The 18,384-nt window shown below is 37.6% G+C and overlaps 1 protein-coding gene across 1 annotated transcript in view; it reads right to left on the minus strand.

Annotated features, from left to right (window-relative positions):
* The window catches only part of LOC136139111 (AP-2 complex subunit beta-like), a 71,411-nt gene that overhangs the window by 35,098 nt on the left and 17,929 nt on the right, over nucleotides 1–18,384 (minus strand). Inside the window, 8 exon segments of the mRNA XM_065898014.1 lie at nucleotides 2,116–2,214; nucleotides 3,761–3,916; nucleotides 5,931–5,959; nucleotides 5,962–6,040; nucleotides 12,611–12,706; nucleotides 12,839–12,959; nucleotides 13,490–13,711; nucleotides 15,998–16,188. Coding sequence (XP_065754086.1) covers nucleotides 2,116–2,214; nucleotides 3,761–3,916; nucleotides 5,931–5,959; nucleotides 5,962–6,040; nucleotides 12,611–12,706; nucleotides 12,839–12,959; nucleotides 13,490–13,711; nucleotides 15,998–16,188 — 993 coding nt within the window.

Here is an 18,384-nt window from a genome sequence, read left to right on the forward strand (position 1 = left end):
ACTTTAATAAACAGAAATCCCATGATTCTTGAAGAAAATGAGATTTCTGAGAAAGCTAAGAGACTGTATAAATATGTATTTATCTGTGTTTAGGGAGTTTTCTGAAGTGTTAGTACACAGGCCTCATTAAAGTCAAGTTTACTATATTACCATCTAGAATAAACACAAGACTTCTTTGAATCTGGTTAATTTATACAGAGTTCTTCCGTACAAAGGAGAGAGGCTCCAGGGCCTATAGCAAAAGACAGAAATGAACTTCAAGGCCCTAAGATGAAGTCAAATACATGGCTAATTTAATGGCAATCACCCTACAGAGTCTGTAATAAGCACTACATGATTAAGAAGGGGCAATTTCTATTCAAAATGGCCCCCTGTGGATGACCTATTAAACACTAACGCAAAAATTAACGTCTAACCTAAACTACTTTGATCCAGAAGATGACCAATTTCTGCTCTTAGTGCCAAGACATGCCTCATCAGTGATGGACAACCTCCCAGTCCACTTTTCACGGACAGATGGTGAGCCATGGCCTGTCCTTGACTCCACATACTCATATGGATGCTTCTTCACACTAACCATAATGGGGTCAAGTGAAGGTTTAGAGACTTGGGGAAACAGCACATTAAACAGTTCATTCATAATTTGTTGGAGAAATGGAGAAAACTGAGAGGTACAAGGGGTGGAGTGGGACACCTCTATTTTCTGTGAAGTGCATTTTCTGACATCCTTTAACTCAACTACTGTTGGTCAACTGCTCCTTAAAAGATAATCAAGCGATAATTCTCAGTAATGTTTACGTGCATCAGTAATCAGACAAGACAATTATCTTAATTTTTAGTTCAGGTCTTCTTCACATTTGAGTTCATTGATTGTAAAACATCTGTACTTGAATCAAGTGTCAGAAAGTAGCCTTTGACTCTAGCAGTTTTCTTGGCTGTATTTTTTTCAGAGTTATATAGCATATTCCATAAACAACTTATTTAATAACGTTGTCTGCTTTATAGTATTCCATTAAGTATTCAAATGCCTTATCTGCCCGTCGAACTTCTTTTCCTTAAAATGGATTCCTGGCATTTCTAAAATTAAATACTGTCAGAGGAAAGAAGAACTTTGCATTTATCATGTATCAAATGATGCGCTTTGACCACTTAACAGATGATGTATTGGCAACTATTCAAGGTTCACATTTGTGGCCTCAGTTTGGAACTGGGTTTCAAGAAGTGTACTAAGTGCACACCCCAACCGTACTAATTAATTACAGGATTTACCATATTTAGTCCTCCAATTGTGTTCATTATTGATATGAAATAAAGCTCCTCAGAGCAAAAAAAAAAAGGAAAGATGACAGCTCAGAGCTAGGTTAAAGAACTATAAAAGAGTTCAAATACTGTTAATATACAACTATAAAGAGATGAAAGAGGAAAATGGTAAATTGAATATCTGAATCAGATGCCATGTGTAAACACACATCATAACTCTTGACAGCCTGCTAAAGCCAGCCTGTTCTCAAATTCAATTAAGAACATTACTGGATCATGACGGACTGATCATTATACTAGTTACGTCAGAAAAAGTAATTACTTTGATTTCTGTGTATCCTGCTGGTTGCCACATTCCTGAAATCAGAACCCTCCCTAAAAGGACCAAAAATACTAAATAATTAAGGAAGCAGCATTAGCACTTTAAAATTACTTGAAGAGAAAGGCAACCTATCTAGAAGGTAGAACAGCACACGAGATATCTGTCAAAGCGTTTACCATCTCTACAGGGTACTTTCACTTGAAAGCTGAAATTAAGTCCCCCAGAAGGAGACACTGTGAGACTCAATGTCCTTTTCACAAAGTCATGTCCTTCATTAACACTAAAGAGTCTAAGTTCAGTTTTCATGAATTATCATTAAAACTGGAGTCAGTCAATTCATTTAGAAGCCATACAACCAGTTCTAATTCAGCAGAGTATGTAAAAGAGGCACTGTTTTTTTTTTTAACAGAATCTAAAGACTGCACTCCTTCCGTTTAAAATCTCTGCAAATGAACCTTCTTGGAAGAAGTCTCGCAATTTCCTAGAATTCAAAACAAGACAAATCAACTCCATGCTTTCTTCAGACTTCTTACCTGTGTTGCCAAACTCAAGATCTGCTGTACCAGCTCCTGCGTTTCTGATGGTTTCTTGAGAAACAGCTTCACTATGGCAGTAAGCAGAGTGAGCTGTACCTAAGCAAATGTAATTTAATAGGTGAAGTGAAAGGCATTTGCATTATTCCACACCATGAATTCCAAAGTGATATTTTCCCAAATATGACTTACTATGAGGTCTTTCTGATTTTGATTAAGAAACAAAGGTAAAAACTCAGCCAATATCCACAATAGCAGTCAAAGGTTTTCATCAACTGAAAACGCACTAGCCTCCTATCTCCAAATTGCATTTCTTGGCATCAAAAACTGCTGGTTTGTTTCTGGCCCAGATAATCACCTGTATTTCTTAAAGTACATGCTAACATACTGACGGCAATAAAACTGGTTCCTGACCAAATTCTTTATTATTTACTTCCACCAAAAGCTACAACTTCCAGGGAATTAGGGAATCATTTATCATACTGAGGCAAGAGCCAAGACAGTAGAATTATGCCAGCTCACAACCAATTAAGAGTGGCATGCTAGGGCTTCCCTGGTGGCGCAGTGGTTAAGAATCCGCCTGCCAATGCAGGGGACACGGGTTTGAGCCCTGGTCCGGGAAGATCCCACGTGCCGCAGAGCAACTAAGCCCATGCGCCACAACTACTGAAGCCTGCGCGCCTAGAGTCTGTGCTCCGCAACAAGAGAAGCCACCACAATGAGAAGCCCTCGCACCGCAATGAAGAGTGGCCCCCGCTGGCGGCAACTACAGAAAGCCCGCGCACAGCAACGAAAGACCCAATGCAGCCAAAAATAAATAAATAAATAAATGAAACAAATCTATTAAAAATAAAACAAAAAAAAAGAATAAAATTTTAAAAATAATAATTAAAAAAAAGAGTCACCTGCCGAACCATGAAACTACTGGCTGGTATATGTTCCTTGTAGGGCCATTTAAAGTTACGATGATAGATGACACACATGAACTTCAATTTGCAGTGAGTACAAATGCCGGGGAAAAAGAATAATTTATCTGTTCTCTGGACCTTTGACTCGAAAGTCTCTCAGTTTTGGTAGAAGACAGACAGAAGATGGGAAGGAGTCTAACCATCCACAAAGAACCTTTTCAAACTGCACATGCCAGCCTTCACCCCAGACAAAAACCCAGCTGCAACTGAGCCACAACCATTACTAACAGCAATGGGTAATCATCTTTAGGTGACAGAAAATGAAAAAGTAATAACTACTGCTCTAAGTCAGTAGTTGTCAAAGTGTGGTTCTGGACCACCAGCAGCAATAGCATCACCACCCTCAACCTTGTAAGAAATGAACATGCTTAGGCCCATCTCAGACCTACTGACTCAGAAACTTTAGGGGTGGGGCCCAGCAACCTGTCCTTTAACACAGGTTAAACACCAGTGCTTAGGTGCTTCTAAGGCTCATTAAAGTTGAGAACCACTGTCTAAATTAGGCAGGCTTGTTCCAACAGAAGTTAGCACAACTGAAAAAGGTCACCCCTTTTTGGGAGAAAAATGTACATACTATATGTGTATATAAATTCACACACATGAAACTGCCTAACCTTTACCTTTCCTGAAATCGTCCCCAAAACATCTAATACAGTAAGATATAGATGGGAACTTACCTGGGTGCTTTCATCATGAAAACCTTCCAGGAAGCTCTCTAGTAACTCATCTGCATTGTCAATTCTTTCAGCATATTCTCCCACAATCCAACTCATAGCTGCTCGAGTGTCTGGCTCATCCAGTGAGTCTAAGTTCTCACACAAAGTGGCAATGATCTGATATAACAAAATGGACTATGGTTACTGCAGGCAAAATTGAGAAGTGTATTTAACAATGAAGCCTAAAAAACAAAAAACCATGGACAAGGTACCCTAAACCACCACCAAACTACAAAGACTTTTAGCCAAGAGAATGTACAGGCTTTAAAGCCAGAAAATTATAAATGTCTTCAATTTTCCTTCAATTATGTTTTAATAACTAGACCATAACTCTTTATAAAAGCTTATCAGATATTCTTTTCACAAGGAAAAACTAACCTATGGTTTAAGATAATACCACTACCTTACATTTCTCACAGTCTTTCTCATAACTAGATCAGAGAATTTTCCTATTACTTCATTTTACCTTCATCGTAGAGGAACAGAAATTCCACTTTACTATTAGGAAAATGGAGTAAGACAAGAATAGCATCCAGAAACAGTAATTTTGTCTCTTATCCACCTATCTCTGCGTTCTATAGAGATCTTTATGTTCCTTCCTCCCAAGGCACCCACACTAATGACCTGTTTTTCTAAAGAAATAAGCAATTCGAGTATTTATTTTTACAGGTCTATAGCTCTCATTCTTTACCATGTTAAATCCAACTCCTTGGCTAACGTGTTTTTTTTTTTTGCTTTTTTTTTTGCGGTACGCGGGCCTCTCCTGTTGCGGAGCGCAGGCTCAGCGGCCATGGCTCATGGGCCCAGCCGCTCCGCGGCATGTACGATCTTCCCGGACCGGGGCACAAACCTGTGTCCCCTGCATCGGCAGGCAGACTCTCAAACACTGCGCCACCAGGGAAGCCCGGCTAATATAGTTTTAAACATCCGAATGAAATTGTATAATAAATGAGATATGGACAACTGAATAATACACTTAATTGTTTGCCCTATTTCCACTGATTAAACCAGGTTCTCGATAATGCTTTCTTAAAATTAAACTATCATAATCCCTCAGTAATACAAACCAGAAATGGACACATTTCTTTACCAAGCATATTAAGATATACACCTCCGCACTTAATCAAGAAGTTTAGAAACCCAACCCTCCTCTTTCCTGGGAGAGTGGTAGAAGTATATGATCCTTTTTCCAAAAATACCATTTCTAGAATTGAAAAAAAAAAAAAAAAAAAAAATATATATATATATATATATATATAGTATATATAATGCTTAATAAACCACTACCTTATTAAAATATTTCTTCTAATTCTGAGTCCACCACTAAGCTAACTAACTGTAAGTCACTTCATTTCACATTATCTTTAACGATAATCAGAAGCCTAAGCACAGTTCATCTCTATGATTATAAGGTAAAATGAGATTTAGGATGCTTATAAGATCTGCTCTTATTTCACTCTTTCAGATTCCTTAATTGTTTGCCTTCAAAAGCAAATCTGAAAAAGTATTTTTGTTTCATAACTAAGAGGCCTCAATGTGAAAATTTTTGTGGAGTGAAAATGTAGATTTTGTATATCTTAATGGAAGCAGCTACAATACTTCAGAAAAAGCCTGGAACTCTGACAGTTCATTGTTGCATGTTCTATAATTTTCTACAAGTACTAGGTAACATACTAAGTGAATAGTGACGCTGTCACCTCCCTGGCTTTTACAATAAGGTGACCATACAATTTATTATTCAAACTGAGACGTTTCTGAGAGTGAAAAGGGACACAATTATTAATTATGCCTGGTAAGAGGCATAAAATGGATTATGCCCAGACAACGTGGAATATATGGGTATCCTTATTTAACAGTAACTTCATCACCAAAGAATCTGGCTAACTTTAATATATGCCAATTGACAATGCATATTCAGACAGAGCTTCAATTCTTCTCAAAGTGATAAAGCAGAGTGAAAAATCAGATTTTAATCCTTGTGCTAACCAACTTATATGTTTCTGATTTTTAATAAAGTATTCAATTATGACCAGTTACTTTACAAAGACTAATTCTTACCTAGCCAACCTCAAAGTGCCTTACTTAAACATTTCCTAAATGATCTGAGGAAGAGGGGCAGAAGTATCTGGACGTACTTGTTGTGGTATTTGCGGAAGATATAACAATCGCCTCTTGGACCACATAATTTACTTTGGTTTGGATGAGATCAAGCAATGTGCTTACACAGCGCTCTGCAGATTGCTGCAAAGAGGAACATAATGAGAAGTCAGATGATCTATCCAATAACACAACCTCAACATAAAAAATATTTTTTTTTGGAACATTCAGGTGTTATCAACTAAACTAGACTAAAACATGAGGCATTTAATTTGACCACACTATACTAGAGCCTGGGTTATCTGATGGAGATATACAGAAGTTCTAGATATACTCCAAATTTTACTCATTACAAGAAAACAGTTCAAGTGAAAAAAATCATCTTGGATAGCCAGGATGACAGAAATTAGAAGAAAGCATAAGTCAAGGTAGAAGGAAAGAATAAGAATGAAAAGAATAAGCCAAGCGAAGAGGTCTTTATCTGCAGTTCATGAATGAGCACAGACAGAAGGCATCTTTAAACCTCTTGAAATGAAACTGCCAAATTTCATTTGTGCACACAAGTATATTTTCCTGGGAGAAGGTTTGCAGTTTTCATTATATTTTCAAAGTTCTCTGTGACTCAAAAAACTCTTAAGAAAAATTTGCCATCTTCTGGGCTATATAACTGCAAGTCTATGGCCTTAGATAAACTGCAATTTTCCACAGCCTATGGTTCATCTATAAAATAGAATTTAATCTATTAGTCTTTTATTAATGAAGGGAATATGGAAGAATACAAGTGACAAAACTAATGTACTGAAACAATAAGTCATAGTTTTTAAAAGAAGGGTTCCAGAAGAGAGATCCTAAAAACCAAGGACTGATGTATCATATATTACAATGTAGTATGATGGGTCATTCCATTATATGCCTCCTGATAAGATGCAATAGGAAATTCACAGCAGCATCTAAGAGGTTATTCTTGCCAAAAACACTGAATATGAATATTACCAAGCCTCTAGATTTAATTTTCTAAAGGGGATGAAGGAATGAGATAAACAACATCACTAAAATACTATCAGCCGAATCTAGACTCTGGAAAATTCTACAAGCCTAATGATCTAGTCCTTTCAACAAATGGCACCCAAATAAATAAGTAAAGACTTAAGAGACATATTAACCAAATGCAATGTATAGCTAGCTCTCGTTTAGCTTTTGATTTGAACAAGGCAACTGTAAGAAGACATTTAGACACAATTAGGGAAAACTGAACATGGACTAGGTATTTAATGAGATTAAGAGTTACTGTTTGTTGAGTACGGTAACGATATCATGACAATTTTTTTTTAGAGGACCTTATCTATTAGATATATACATTGGACTACTCTAATAAGATCATATCTGAGATCTGCATTAAAATATAACAGTAACCCACTCCCTTGAAGGGGGAGGGAGAGGGAGAAGATCAAATGGAAACAGCAATGTGTTGATATTTCGTTCAAGATGGATGGTGGGTATATGAGAGCTCATTAATCAATTTTACCTTAGTGTATACCTAAAAATTTCTGTAGTAAAATCTTTTAAAGGTACTATCATTTAAACCATTCCAAGCAATATAACGAAAACAAAATTGCATCTTGAGGTTATTTATATGAGGTCATATATATGATGATTCTGTTCTCTTTTATTATTGTAGTTTTCCCATTTTTGAATTCTATTTTATTCATTTTCAACTAGTTATTTCCTGTGCTGTTATTACAACAGCAAAACAGTTGGGAAATTTTAAATATAAAAGTTATGATAAATTATAAAGCATGTAAGGGTTAAATTATCAAATTAGATAGTACAAATAAAGTACTCAGCATAAGGCTTGATAGACAGCTAACGTCTACTGAATCCTTAGTTTCATTATTATAATAAAGATAAACAAAAGGCCATCTCCCATGATGCATCAATATTCAAAAACAATTAAGTCTAGGATAGTAATTTTCAAGCAAATTGTCATCTCACCTATATTGCTTTTGATTAAATTTTAAAAACACCATTAAAGCAGTATGGCAGAGGAACAAAAGTAAGTATCCAATCATTGTACATACAAAGTAAGTCCAGAGACAGAGAAAGGCATACAGACATATAAAATTTAGTATATGATAAAGGCAACATTTCATAACAGTAAGGAAAGGATGAATTGTTCTTGTGTTTGATTCCCCACACTCTTATCTTTAACCAAACCATTGCCATTAAAGTAGAAAATAAAAGTGAATTTTATATAATTTCGAAGTGAAGCACAATTTTCTAGGTGGTCCACTAAAGATATCATTGGGAGAGGGACTTCCCTGGTGGCTCAGTGGTTAAGAATCCAGCTGCCAATGCAGGGGACACGGGTTCGAGCCCTGGTCCAGGAAGATACCACATGCCACAGAGCAACTAAGCCCGTGACCACAACTACTGAGCCTGCGCTCTAGAGCCTGCGAGCCAAAACTACTGAGCCTGCATGCCACAACTACTGAAGCCCGAGCACCTAGAGCCTATGCTCCGCAACAAGAGAAGCCACCGCAAGGAGAAGCCCGCGCACCGTGACGAAGAGTAGCCCCCGCTCTCCGCAACTAGAGAAAGCCCACACACAGCAACGAAGATCCAATGCAGCCCCAAATAAATAAATAAATAAATAAATTTATTATTTTTTAAAAAAAGATACCATTGAGAGAAAATGGATAGAACTCACTACATAAGGAAATGCAAACTCCTATGCATCAAGAAGTCAAATGAAATCAAAAGGAAAATAACTATTAATGAAATGAAGGGGTATTAAATGAATTAATACCTTTAATTAATTATTTAAAAAATCAATGTGGAAAAGATAACACATTGAAAAAAGATACACATGCCATGAAAAAGCAATTCCAAATGGCTAAGCGTAATGAAAAAAATGTCACCTCAACTAGAGATCAAAGATTTAGCTACAAGGATCCTCCTTATAACCATTATTTGGAAAAAGAGCAGAAATAACTTTAAGGTCCATACAGGAAGGGAAAGGCTAAATAATTATGAAGCAATCACACAGTATGTCTACAAACCACTAAAAATGATGTAAAATATTATCAGTAACATGGGAAAATGTCCATGTATAATAAGCAAAAAAAGCAGACTACAAAAACATAAGTAAATAGCATCTTCAGAATGATCTCGTTTTTGTAAAAAGCACACCTGTTTATGGAGGACTATGTAAACAAAGACTTAAAATCATGTCCACAACATCTCTGGAAGGGTAGAACAGGGGTATGAGAAAGCAGAGTATTCTACTTTTAACTTGTCTTTTTTTAATGATTTTATGTAGTAAAGACATATGCTTTTTGTTTGCATAAGACGTAAGTCAGTACCTTATCTTGAGCTACAAAAATGAGAAATGGTAAACACCAAAGAACAGAAGAGTGGGAAGTGAGGAATACCTTAACTTAGTGACTTAATCTCTCTCAAACAAAACCAAACATATAAATAAATCTCGCAAACAAAATCATTTTATTTGTAAGAAAAGGAGGGCAGGGGTTTATTTCCTCCTTAAAGAAACAGGTATACACTGTAATATATACAGCTTTAAATCTGTCAGTCATACCTCAATAAAGCTGGAGGTGGGGTGAAGAGTAAAGTCTATTCAAAAACAACCAAACAAAAAAGAACAGGCAAAAGTTACTGAAAAAACAGTACTCTGAAATTGCTTTTTCAGTGGTATTTATTGACTCAATGGCTTATGCTTAATCTTTAACCTAACCAACTTAATATGATAAAATTATACACTTTTTTCACCTCAGGATACTTAAAGCAACAAGGAAACACCTGTACTTACAGTCATGCTAAAAAACAACTCCAACTCTTAACACCCAAATTTTACAATAGGCCCTGTTATCTTAGCTAAGCACTAAACTAAAATTCTTTTTTTCTCATCTGTCGTATCTTTGAAACCAACTACACATTAAAAAAGGGTCAGGTGCCCTGAGAGAAAAGCAGCAGCTCAGTCTGGAAGCTACAGAGAAAGGCTATTACAATTCCCTCGCTGGTTCTTGCCCTTGTCCCATGGATAGGTTAGTTAAAAACAGGCAATCACTGCCTCTCCTGCCCCAACAACTGTGTCTGGACTAGGCAACTCTTTCCAACTAATAACTTTCATGATTTAACCAGTTCTAAGAAAAGTTCTTAGGCAAATCCAGGTAACTGGAAATAAGAGAACACTATCTAAAAGGCAGGAATTCTTGAAGGCTGATCTTAAGCTTCCAAAGGAAGTTCATTCCTCACACACTCATATTCCCACCAGGGCACCCTGAATCAAAGGAAGAAGTGAGAGCCACCAGAAGTTCATCTCTTCCAGAAGATGATGGATAACTTTTCCATTTAGTCACAATAGACGGTATTAACAGCCGCTAGGAATCTAGATGCTTTGAGAACACTTTCTAGTAATTCCAGGGATAGAAAAATCTCTTTAACTTTGGAATGAAACTCTTTGCAAGAGCACTGTCAGAGAGGTTAGTAAGACAATGACATTCTGGCAGTGAAAAGCACAAAATGACTCTTCTGCTACCAAAATAGCTCTGAAAATTGTCTGCATTAATACCATAAGCAGGTGGCTATTCCACAATGAGAAAAGAAAAAGAAAAAAGTTAAGTAGTGGTGGTAAGTTAAGAAGTGTGGTAGTAAAAAAAAGATGTAACACATCAAGATCCAATAAACAGAGTTCCCCATTTCTCAAATGGAGCAACAGAAGTATATATTAAGTATGTGAAGCAACTGAGCTGGCAGAACCAGAAGTAGAAACCAGGATTAATTAACTTCTTGCTATAACAACTAGTCTACTAAACGACTTATCAGTGGTAACTATATGAAGCAGCATTCAGTAAATAAAAACAAGGAAGGCCAATTAGGAATCTGGCTTTCAGAGACACTTCTCTGACACAGCATCTGTTTCCTTCTGTTCCTGTGAAGCACTGGTCATACTGTACAAATTATTTTAGTAACTATCCTTGTGAAATCATATGGTCCAATCTGACTCAAAGTAGAACTGTAGGGATTTCCCTGGTGGTACAGTGGTTAAGAATCCGCCTGCCAATGCAGGGGACACGGGTTGGAGCCCTGGTCCAGGAAGATCCCACATACGGCGAAGCAAATAAGCCTGTGCTCTAGAGCCCACAAGCCACAACTACTGAGGCCGCGTGCTGCAACTACTGAGGCTCGCGCGCCTAGAGCCCGTGCTCTGCCACAAGAGAAGCCACCGAAATGAGAAGCCCCCATGCACCTCAACGAAGAGTAGCCCCCACTCGCCATGACTAGAGAAAGCCCACGCGCAGCAATGAAGACCCAACGCAGCCAACAAATAAATAAATAATTAAATAAAATGTCAAAAGAGAAAAAAAGCAGAATTGCACATAGTCAAGTAGTAAGAACAAATATGGAGCTCTGAATCCACAATACTGTTGTGCACGGAAGCCATCATTAACTGCAACAAACTTCTGAATGAGGAAAAACAACAGAGGCTTGGTGACTGATGAAGCAGTGCATTGTAAGGTGTAGCCCTTAATACCTACTGGAAGGCTGCAACCAAGCTAGAACCAATCTGCCCTCTAAGACCACAGAGAAGCTCTTCAAGAGGACTTCCAAGTAAAGATCAACTCCCTTCCCTAAAGCAGAGACCTGCTAGTCAACAGCCCTGCCTATGTGCACAGAAGTCCTGACAACTTTTCTGTCGTCTCATTTTTAGTATAAATAGGCAGCAATTTACTGTAAGTATGGTATACACGTCAATTAAAAAATCATAAATAGACATGCAACCATCACCATAAAATACTCCAGATAATTAAATTCAAACTGCAGAAACAAACCCAAAAACTGTAATTCACATCACAAGAGATTTAAGAAACTATTGCAACCACAGAAAAAGGAATGCTATGAAAAAGTACCCATAACAAGAAACAGCAATGAAGGGAGGCTGTATGGAAAGACGGCTGTGCAGAAGACAAGAAAGCAACCACCCAGACTGGAGTAAGGACTGGAAGGACAGAGGACTGGAAGAGAGAAGGGTCTAGAACAAAAGAAAAGTTTTATTAATTTGATATTATGCTTGAAAAGCTGGAAGAAGATAGGAGTGCAATGAAGGCACAATGAAATTAAAAAAAAAAAAAAGACAAAGGTCATTATAAACTACAGAAAAAACAAAAGCGTTTATAAGAAAGAAAACGCAATCATTTGATTGTGTAGGCTCTACATATTTACAGGCATAATACGCACAGCAAGCTTTGCAAGACTCTAGTTGATAGAACAAGAAACAAAGGTATATTATCTAAATTTACAAAGATAATATAGGAACAAAAACCTCATGATATAACTATACAGGGGATCTATACAGAAGGGTAGAAGTAGGAGTGATGGAGTATATGAACCAAGTTGCTTCTCTCATAGCGGAAAGTTAATAGACAATGTCTACAATTGGTAAATCGATAAATAGTAGCATAAGGATATTAGAGATATGGAAGTAATCAAGATAACTAAAACTAGGAACAGAGTTAAACATGATTCCCTCGGACAGCTGTTTTTCATTAAAAATTCTTTAATAGTTTAACAATGCGCTTTATTATTTTGATAAACTTAACAATGTATTTTTAAATTTAAACTTAAAAATGTAAGGAAAGAGGTGAAAAGAATATCCAGAGTCCCACAACGTGATCACAACTACCACAGGACACTTGCCTCCACCCTGATGGCACACCGTCCAATGGCCCGCACAGCTTTGCGCACAAAGTCGACATCCACCTCTGTGGCATATTCCTTCAGTTCTGCCAGAACCTGTTAAAAATCCACGAAGTGAACAATCATTAAGGATTCTCCAACAGCAATTTCATGGCCTAGGTTTTTCTGAAGGCCAGATCTTAAGATCTAAGTTATTAGATCTTAACTTGAATCTACTTTAAGTCTGACCTGAGCAATGTTGGCTTGGGATGCCAAACGAATCATGATGTCCAATTTCTCTAGTTTCACACAGATGGGATCATTGTACTTCACAAAGAAAACTTTGATCTCCTGCTTCAAGATTTCAGGCCTGTGGTACACAGAAACACAAGGTAAGTAAGGTGAGGCATATATTGATATATCCTTCTGAGTCTGCATTAATACCTAACCTGTGCTTCTCTACTCTCCATTCACACACTCCACTCCAGGGGGAAAAAACTCACAAACTTCCTCTACATCCCTCTAACCAGATCCATCTGGCAGACTATTTTTATCCTTTTTAAGGAGTACAGTATATATTGCCAAGAAGAACCACGGGAAGAACAACCACCTGATCTAAATTACAGCCTGAACCATATTAAGCAGACACTAGCTATCATACAACTAAGAGTTCCTTCAGAAAAGAGACTAAATTGTAGAGCAACACCAGGCATTCATTGTAGGAACACTCTAAAATCAACTGTTAGCCTCCTGACCCTGGGCAAGTTGCTCTACCATACAGTATTTTCATTTCCATAGATTAAACAGAGTTTTAACACAGTCCTCTTTAATAATGATGTTATTAAATAAGTTTAATTCAAAATTACAAACACTTTAATCACCAATTCATTTTTTCCCAACCTTTTCTGGACGATCAGGTTGATGTTCCTCAGGGCGACATACTGCACCTCTGGCTCCCCAGACAGCAAAGTGACAAGTGGAGGGGCCAACTTCTTCAGCAGCATATTGTAGTAGTCAGAGTCCTTGGGTAACAACTCTAGAAATTTCATTAGGACTTTTACTGCTGAAAGCACCACTGCTGAGTTGGCGTGACATAGCCGAGGAGTTACCCGCTCACAGATACTGAGGACAGAAAATGAAAATTAGTACCTTAAATTATAATTTCTTTGCTCAATCCAATCTATAAGGGTAATGTTGTCAGAGGTTCCCATGGCCCAGGTATAAAGAAATTAGAAAATCAGTTAGAAAAGTCAAAACTCCATACATAGGTAAATTTGGGATCCAACACTGCGGACACCTCAATCCCAGCAAACTACAAACAGAGCAGGGATATCAGAAGACTTTAGGAAACCAGCAATAAGGGATGTTCAAACTGGAAGGGAACTAGCCAATACCCCAAACACCTGAAGCTCACACCATTTACCTTCCTATTTTATAGTCCTCTCTGTCTCCCCATACTATGTAAGGGCTCCCTGCCTCACAGCCCATTTCTCCTCAGCCTATAGGAAGTCAAATTAAGCATTCTGAGAGTTATTTCACAGTGAGAGATATCAACCAACTGTGGCTGAAGTTTCACTGTAAGATGCGGAAGGAGATGGGCTGACAGGGAAAACCACCCAACCTCTTGCATTCAGCATAATAAGGGAATCTCGGGAAGGGTGTTTGTTTGTTTGTTTGCTTTTAACAACACGACACCACTGCAATACTCTCTCAACCTCATCCCCTTCTCCTAGTCCCTGCCACCTACACTTAAATGTCTCATAAAATATAGAATATTTAGTTATCCATTGAGGGTTCTTCAGAAATTAACCTAATTTTGATAGCTCTTAGGCAACGTGAGTGGCTAGCTGACTCAGTTAAGTACACAAGGTAAGTAAGCTGTGTTTTTCTCCCTTCCTCCTGTATCTACTTGGCTGACTCCCTGACCTCCTTTAGGTATTTATACAAATGCTACCTTCCCAGGGAGACCTTTCCTGACCACCCAGCATTTGTTAGATCTCCTCCTTACTTTATCTTTCTTGTTAGCACTTATCATCATCTGACCTATTATATGCTGTATTACGTATACATTTTATATATACTTCTGCCCTATCCCTCAGAATAAGTGTTCCATAAGAGCTATGATTTTTGTCTGTCCACTGCTATATCCTCAGAGCCTAGAACAATGCCTGGCATACAGTACGGGCTCAATAAATATTTGCTGAGTGAATGAGTAAGTGTGAGATGTCAATGACCAAGAGAAAATAAAATTGTATGTAAAGTTCTTTCCAGAAGATATTTGTACTTTCAGTGATGGAAAGAAACTATCAGGGTGAGCTTTGGTTAAATCCAGAGGGAACAATTTCCCAGACAAGTGAAGAGCACTTACATTATAGTAGCTCAAGCTTTAGCCGGGCAAGGAAGGTTCCTATCTACCATAATTAAAATGAAGAGCCAGGGCTTCCCTGGTGGCGCAGTGGTTGACAGTCCGCCTACCGACGCAGGGGACACGGGTTCGTGCCCCGGTCCGGGAAGATCCCACATGCCGCGGAGCGGCTGGGCCCCGTGAGCCATGGCCGCTGAGCCTGTGCGTCCGGAGCCTGTGCTCCGCAACGGGAGAGGCCACAGCGATGAGAGGCCGACGTACCGCAAAAGAAAATAATAATAATAAATAAAATAAAATAAAATGAAGAGCCAACAATTCTTCAGAATTGTTATTTTGCCTAGTACAGTGCCTAGTACAGTGCCTGTATACACAAAATGCTCAATAAAAACTGATGATACCTCCAATTCTGTAAACTAAAATGTATGTATGTGTATATGAAATTTAGTAGTCAGTATCTGATAGTCAAAGAAAATCTGCAACACTAAAGTGGTAGAGAGCTGAGCAGAACAATCCAGGTGTGTCTTCCAAAATCTTCTCCAAATTCAGACTCATGAGATTCCTATATCTAATGGAAGACATCATACATTTTGCTGGCTCCAACACAGTTTCTCTAGTACTAATTATAGGTATAAGGCAGCTCAATAACTAGTATCAAGCCACTTACTATGTATGTAAAAGAACGAAAATTTTGTTACTACAGTGAGAGACGCTCAAAAAACCTTTGTTTGCCAAATGGCTAGGAATTGCTGTATGGGAGATGTGAGACCATGATGAGGGAGAGTTTCTTCAGAGGGTTGTAACTATACTGTTCAAAGAAGAAATGAAATATACACATCTCCTCTTAGGAAGAGCTATTTTTTGCATGGTTTACTCTACCACCTAAAATGTTCCTAAATACATTGAGAAAATACCACAGGATAGCAATATATATCCCATAAGCCACTGATTTTCCCAACATAACAGACCCTTATTCTAATACAGACTTACTAGAAATTATTGAACCGGGCAAGACTCCTAGATACTATCCAGAAAAACAGACTGACCTCTGAGCCTCCCGGTCATCTTTAGGGTTGTAATTAGACAGGCAGTCCAGGATGAAAATCTGGCCCTGTTCGGTGCACTCATTCAGGGCTGTCAGTAGCTTATTAATGTTCTGTGGATTCAGATCGAGTAAGTTGCTGTTTGGGTGAGATTCACTGATTTCAGATAATGCTGCTACAGCATTAGCCACCACCTGGGAAAGAAGCAGATATGACCTTGATTTGTCAAGAACAGTACAACTATTTCTCTGGATCACTTCATAGATCTCAACCCATAACCGTTCCTGAATGTTTTACGCAGTCAGCTAGAAAGAGATATACTGCTTTCAAAATGTATAATAAACCACCAATGATGGCATATATAGCTTCCTCATGGTCAGGCAACACAGAATTAAAACAATTCACATATTAGCAGAGAGTCCCACATGACTTACTATTAAAACAATAATAGTTTTAATAGTAGTCAACACTATCAGTAGAATTAAGACACATGAACAGCTGTAAAAGAAGTGAAGGTTAGGGACTTCCCTGGCGGTCCAGTGGTTAAGACTCGTGGTTCCACTGCAGGGGGGCATGGGTTCGATCCCTGGTTGGAGAACTAAGATCCCACATGCCTCGCAGCCAAAACAAAACAAAAAACACAAAACAGTGAAGTTTAAATATGAAACATGTACATTAGGCAATGGAAAGAAAAATCTAGGCCAAACAATTTTATAGGTGTATGGGTGTGCATGTACTGGGGGCTGGGGAGGTGATACTTCAGGGGTCAATCATACCTTAAGTCTCAGAGTAAGAAAATGTGACCTTGAAACCACAGTTCACCGTGGTTAGTTCACATAGTAACACATGGTTCACATAGTAACATCATGTTGGGAAAGCACATAATCTCCGTGAAATTCAATTTCCTCATCTGAAAATGGGATAATTTAATCCCCCTCACAGATTAGCTTTAGTTTGAGGATAAAATCAGATGGCTTATGTATAAGTGCTTTCTACAAAGCCTTATACAAAGTTAAGGTGGCAATATTACCATAATTCATCAAGACTAAGTTGCACAGTTTTTCATATTAACATCTCCGAAGTTGGGATATATTTAATAATCAACGGCATGTCAGTTTAATAGGAGGTATTTTTCTTTCTACGTTAATACAGGAAATAATAATGCATCTTAGAATCAATGAAATATGGTACCTCAAATGTATCCTTAACTCAGGCAGCATGATAAATGAAAAATTGCTACCAAATATAAGAAAGTACATTTGTATCCTGACTTAACAGACCCAGAAATCCCTACTAGCTGCAAGAAAAAACAGTGGACACTTTATCAAAATTACAGATTATGTCTAATTTAACTAAGAAATCTACAACCAATGAATGTTTTAAGTAATTTTAAGATTATAAAAACACCCCAAAATAAACAAAACAGACAAAAAACTATAGCTCTGTACAAATGAATTTAAAACCACATTTTGCAGTGAGGCTCTCAGCTGTCGCTAAATATTAGCACAGTAAGGCTATATATAAATATTCTGTAAGCATAAATGAGATGCAATAGGTAGCAGCTTCATTAATTATGTATATTGAAAAGATTCTCAAAAATGTCAACTCGTTTTTAGTTCTGACTGAAGTCCCTGTTAAAAGCTTGAGAAACTAAGAGTTGTATGATTATCCTTTTGCTAGCAAGAGAAGAAACATAATGGTTACAGTTTAGCTATTGATTTTAATACCCATATCACTTGGCTACTCTGCAGATTATCCCAGTATATGATTTTACCTAGAAGATAAATTCTAGAGAATATGGCTTTTTAAATCAAATAATACATTCATGACAGTATCCATTAACTAAGATAATGATGCCACAAATGGAATCACCTTCAGTTATAACTTAGTGATCAGGACAAAAAATTCCAAGATGAAAAAAATTCAAAGGTTCACTTGGTAAGTATGATTATGGATATAATATTTTATTGTTATTAAGACAAATCGAGAAGGATTATCTAGTTCACCTATCACATGATGGCATGCATGAGGTTCTTTCCTGACTTAATTTTTGTTTGCCAACCACACCATCAAGCATGGCCTTTAGTAAAAAATTAAAAAGCATGAAAAGGGAAACAATAATCTCCATCATCTCAGTGCTTTACATGCAGGGAAAAGGTACTGTGTTTCCCCTGTATAATACACTTAATACGCTGGATTACAGGATAAAGGATCAAAATGTCACACTGGAAGAACAAATGTCTGTTTTCCTCTCTTGCTGCCAACACATGCCCAGTCTTGGTTACCAGTTCGTCCAAAACAAATGTCCTGTCACAACTTACCATTTCTGCCAGTCAAATTTTTTTAATGTTAAAAAAAAATTAAATAGGACGACTGTTAACAGGAAATGT

Source organism: Phocoena phocoena, chromosome 19, assembly GCF_963924675.1.
Source record: "Phocoena phocoena chromosome 19, mPhoPho1.1, whole genome shotgun sequence".
NCBI classification, from domain to species: Eukaryota; Metazoa; Chordata; class Mammalia; order Artiodactyla; family Phocoenidae; genus Phocoena; species Phocoena phocoena.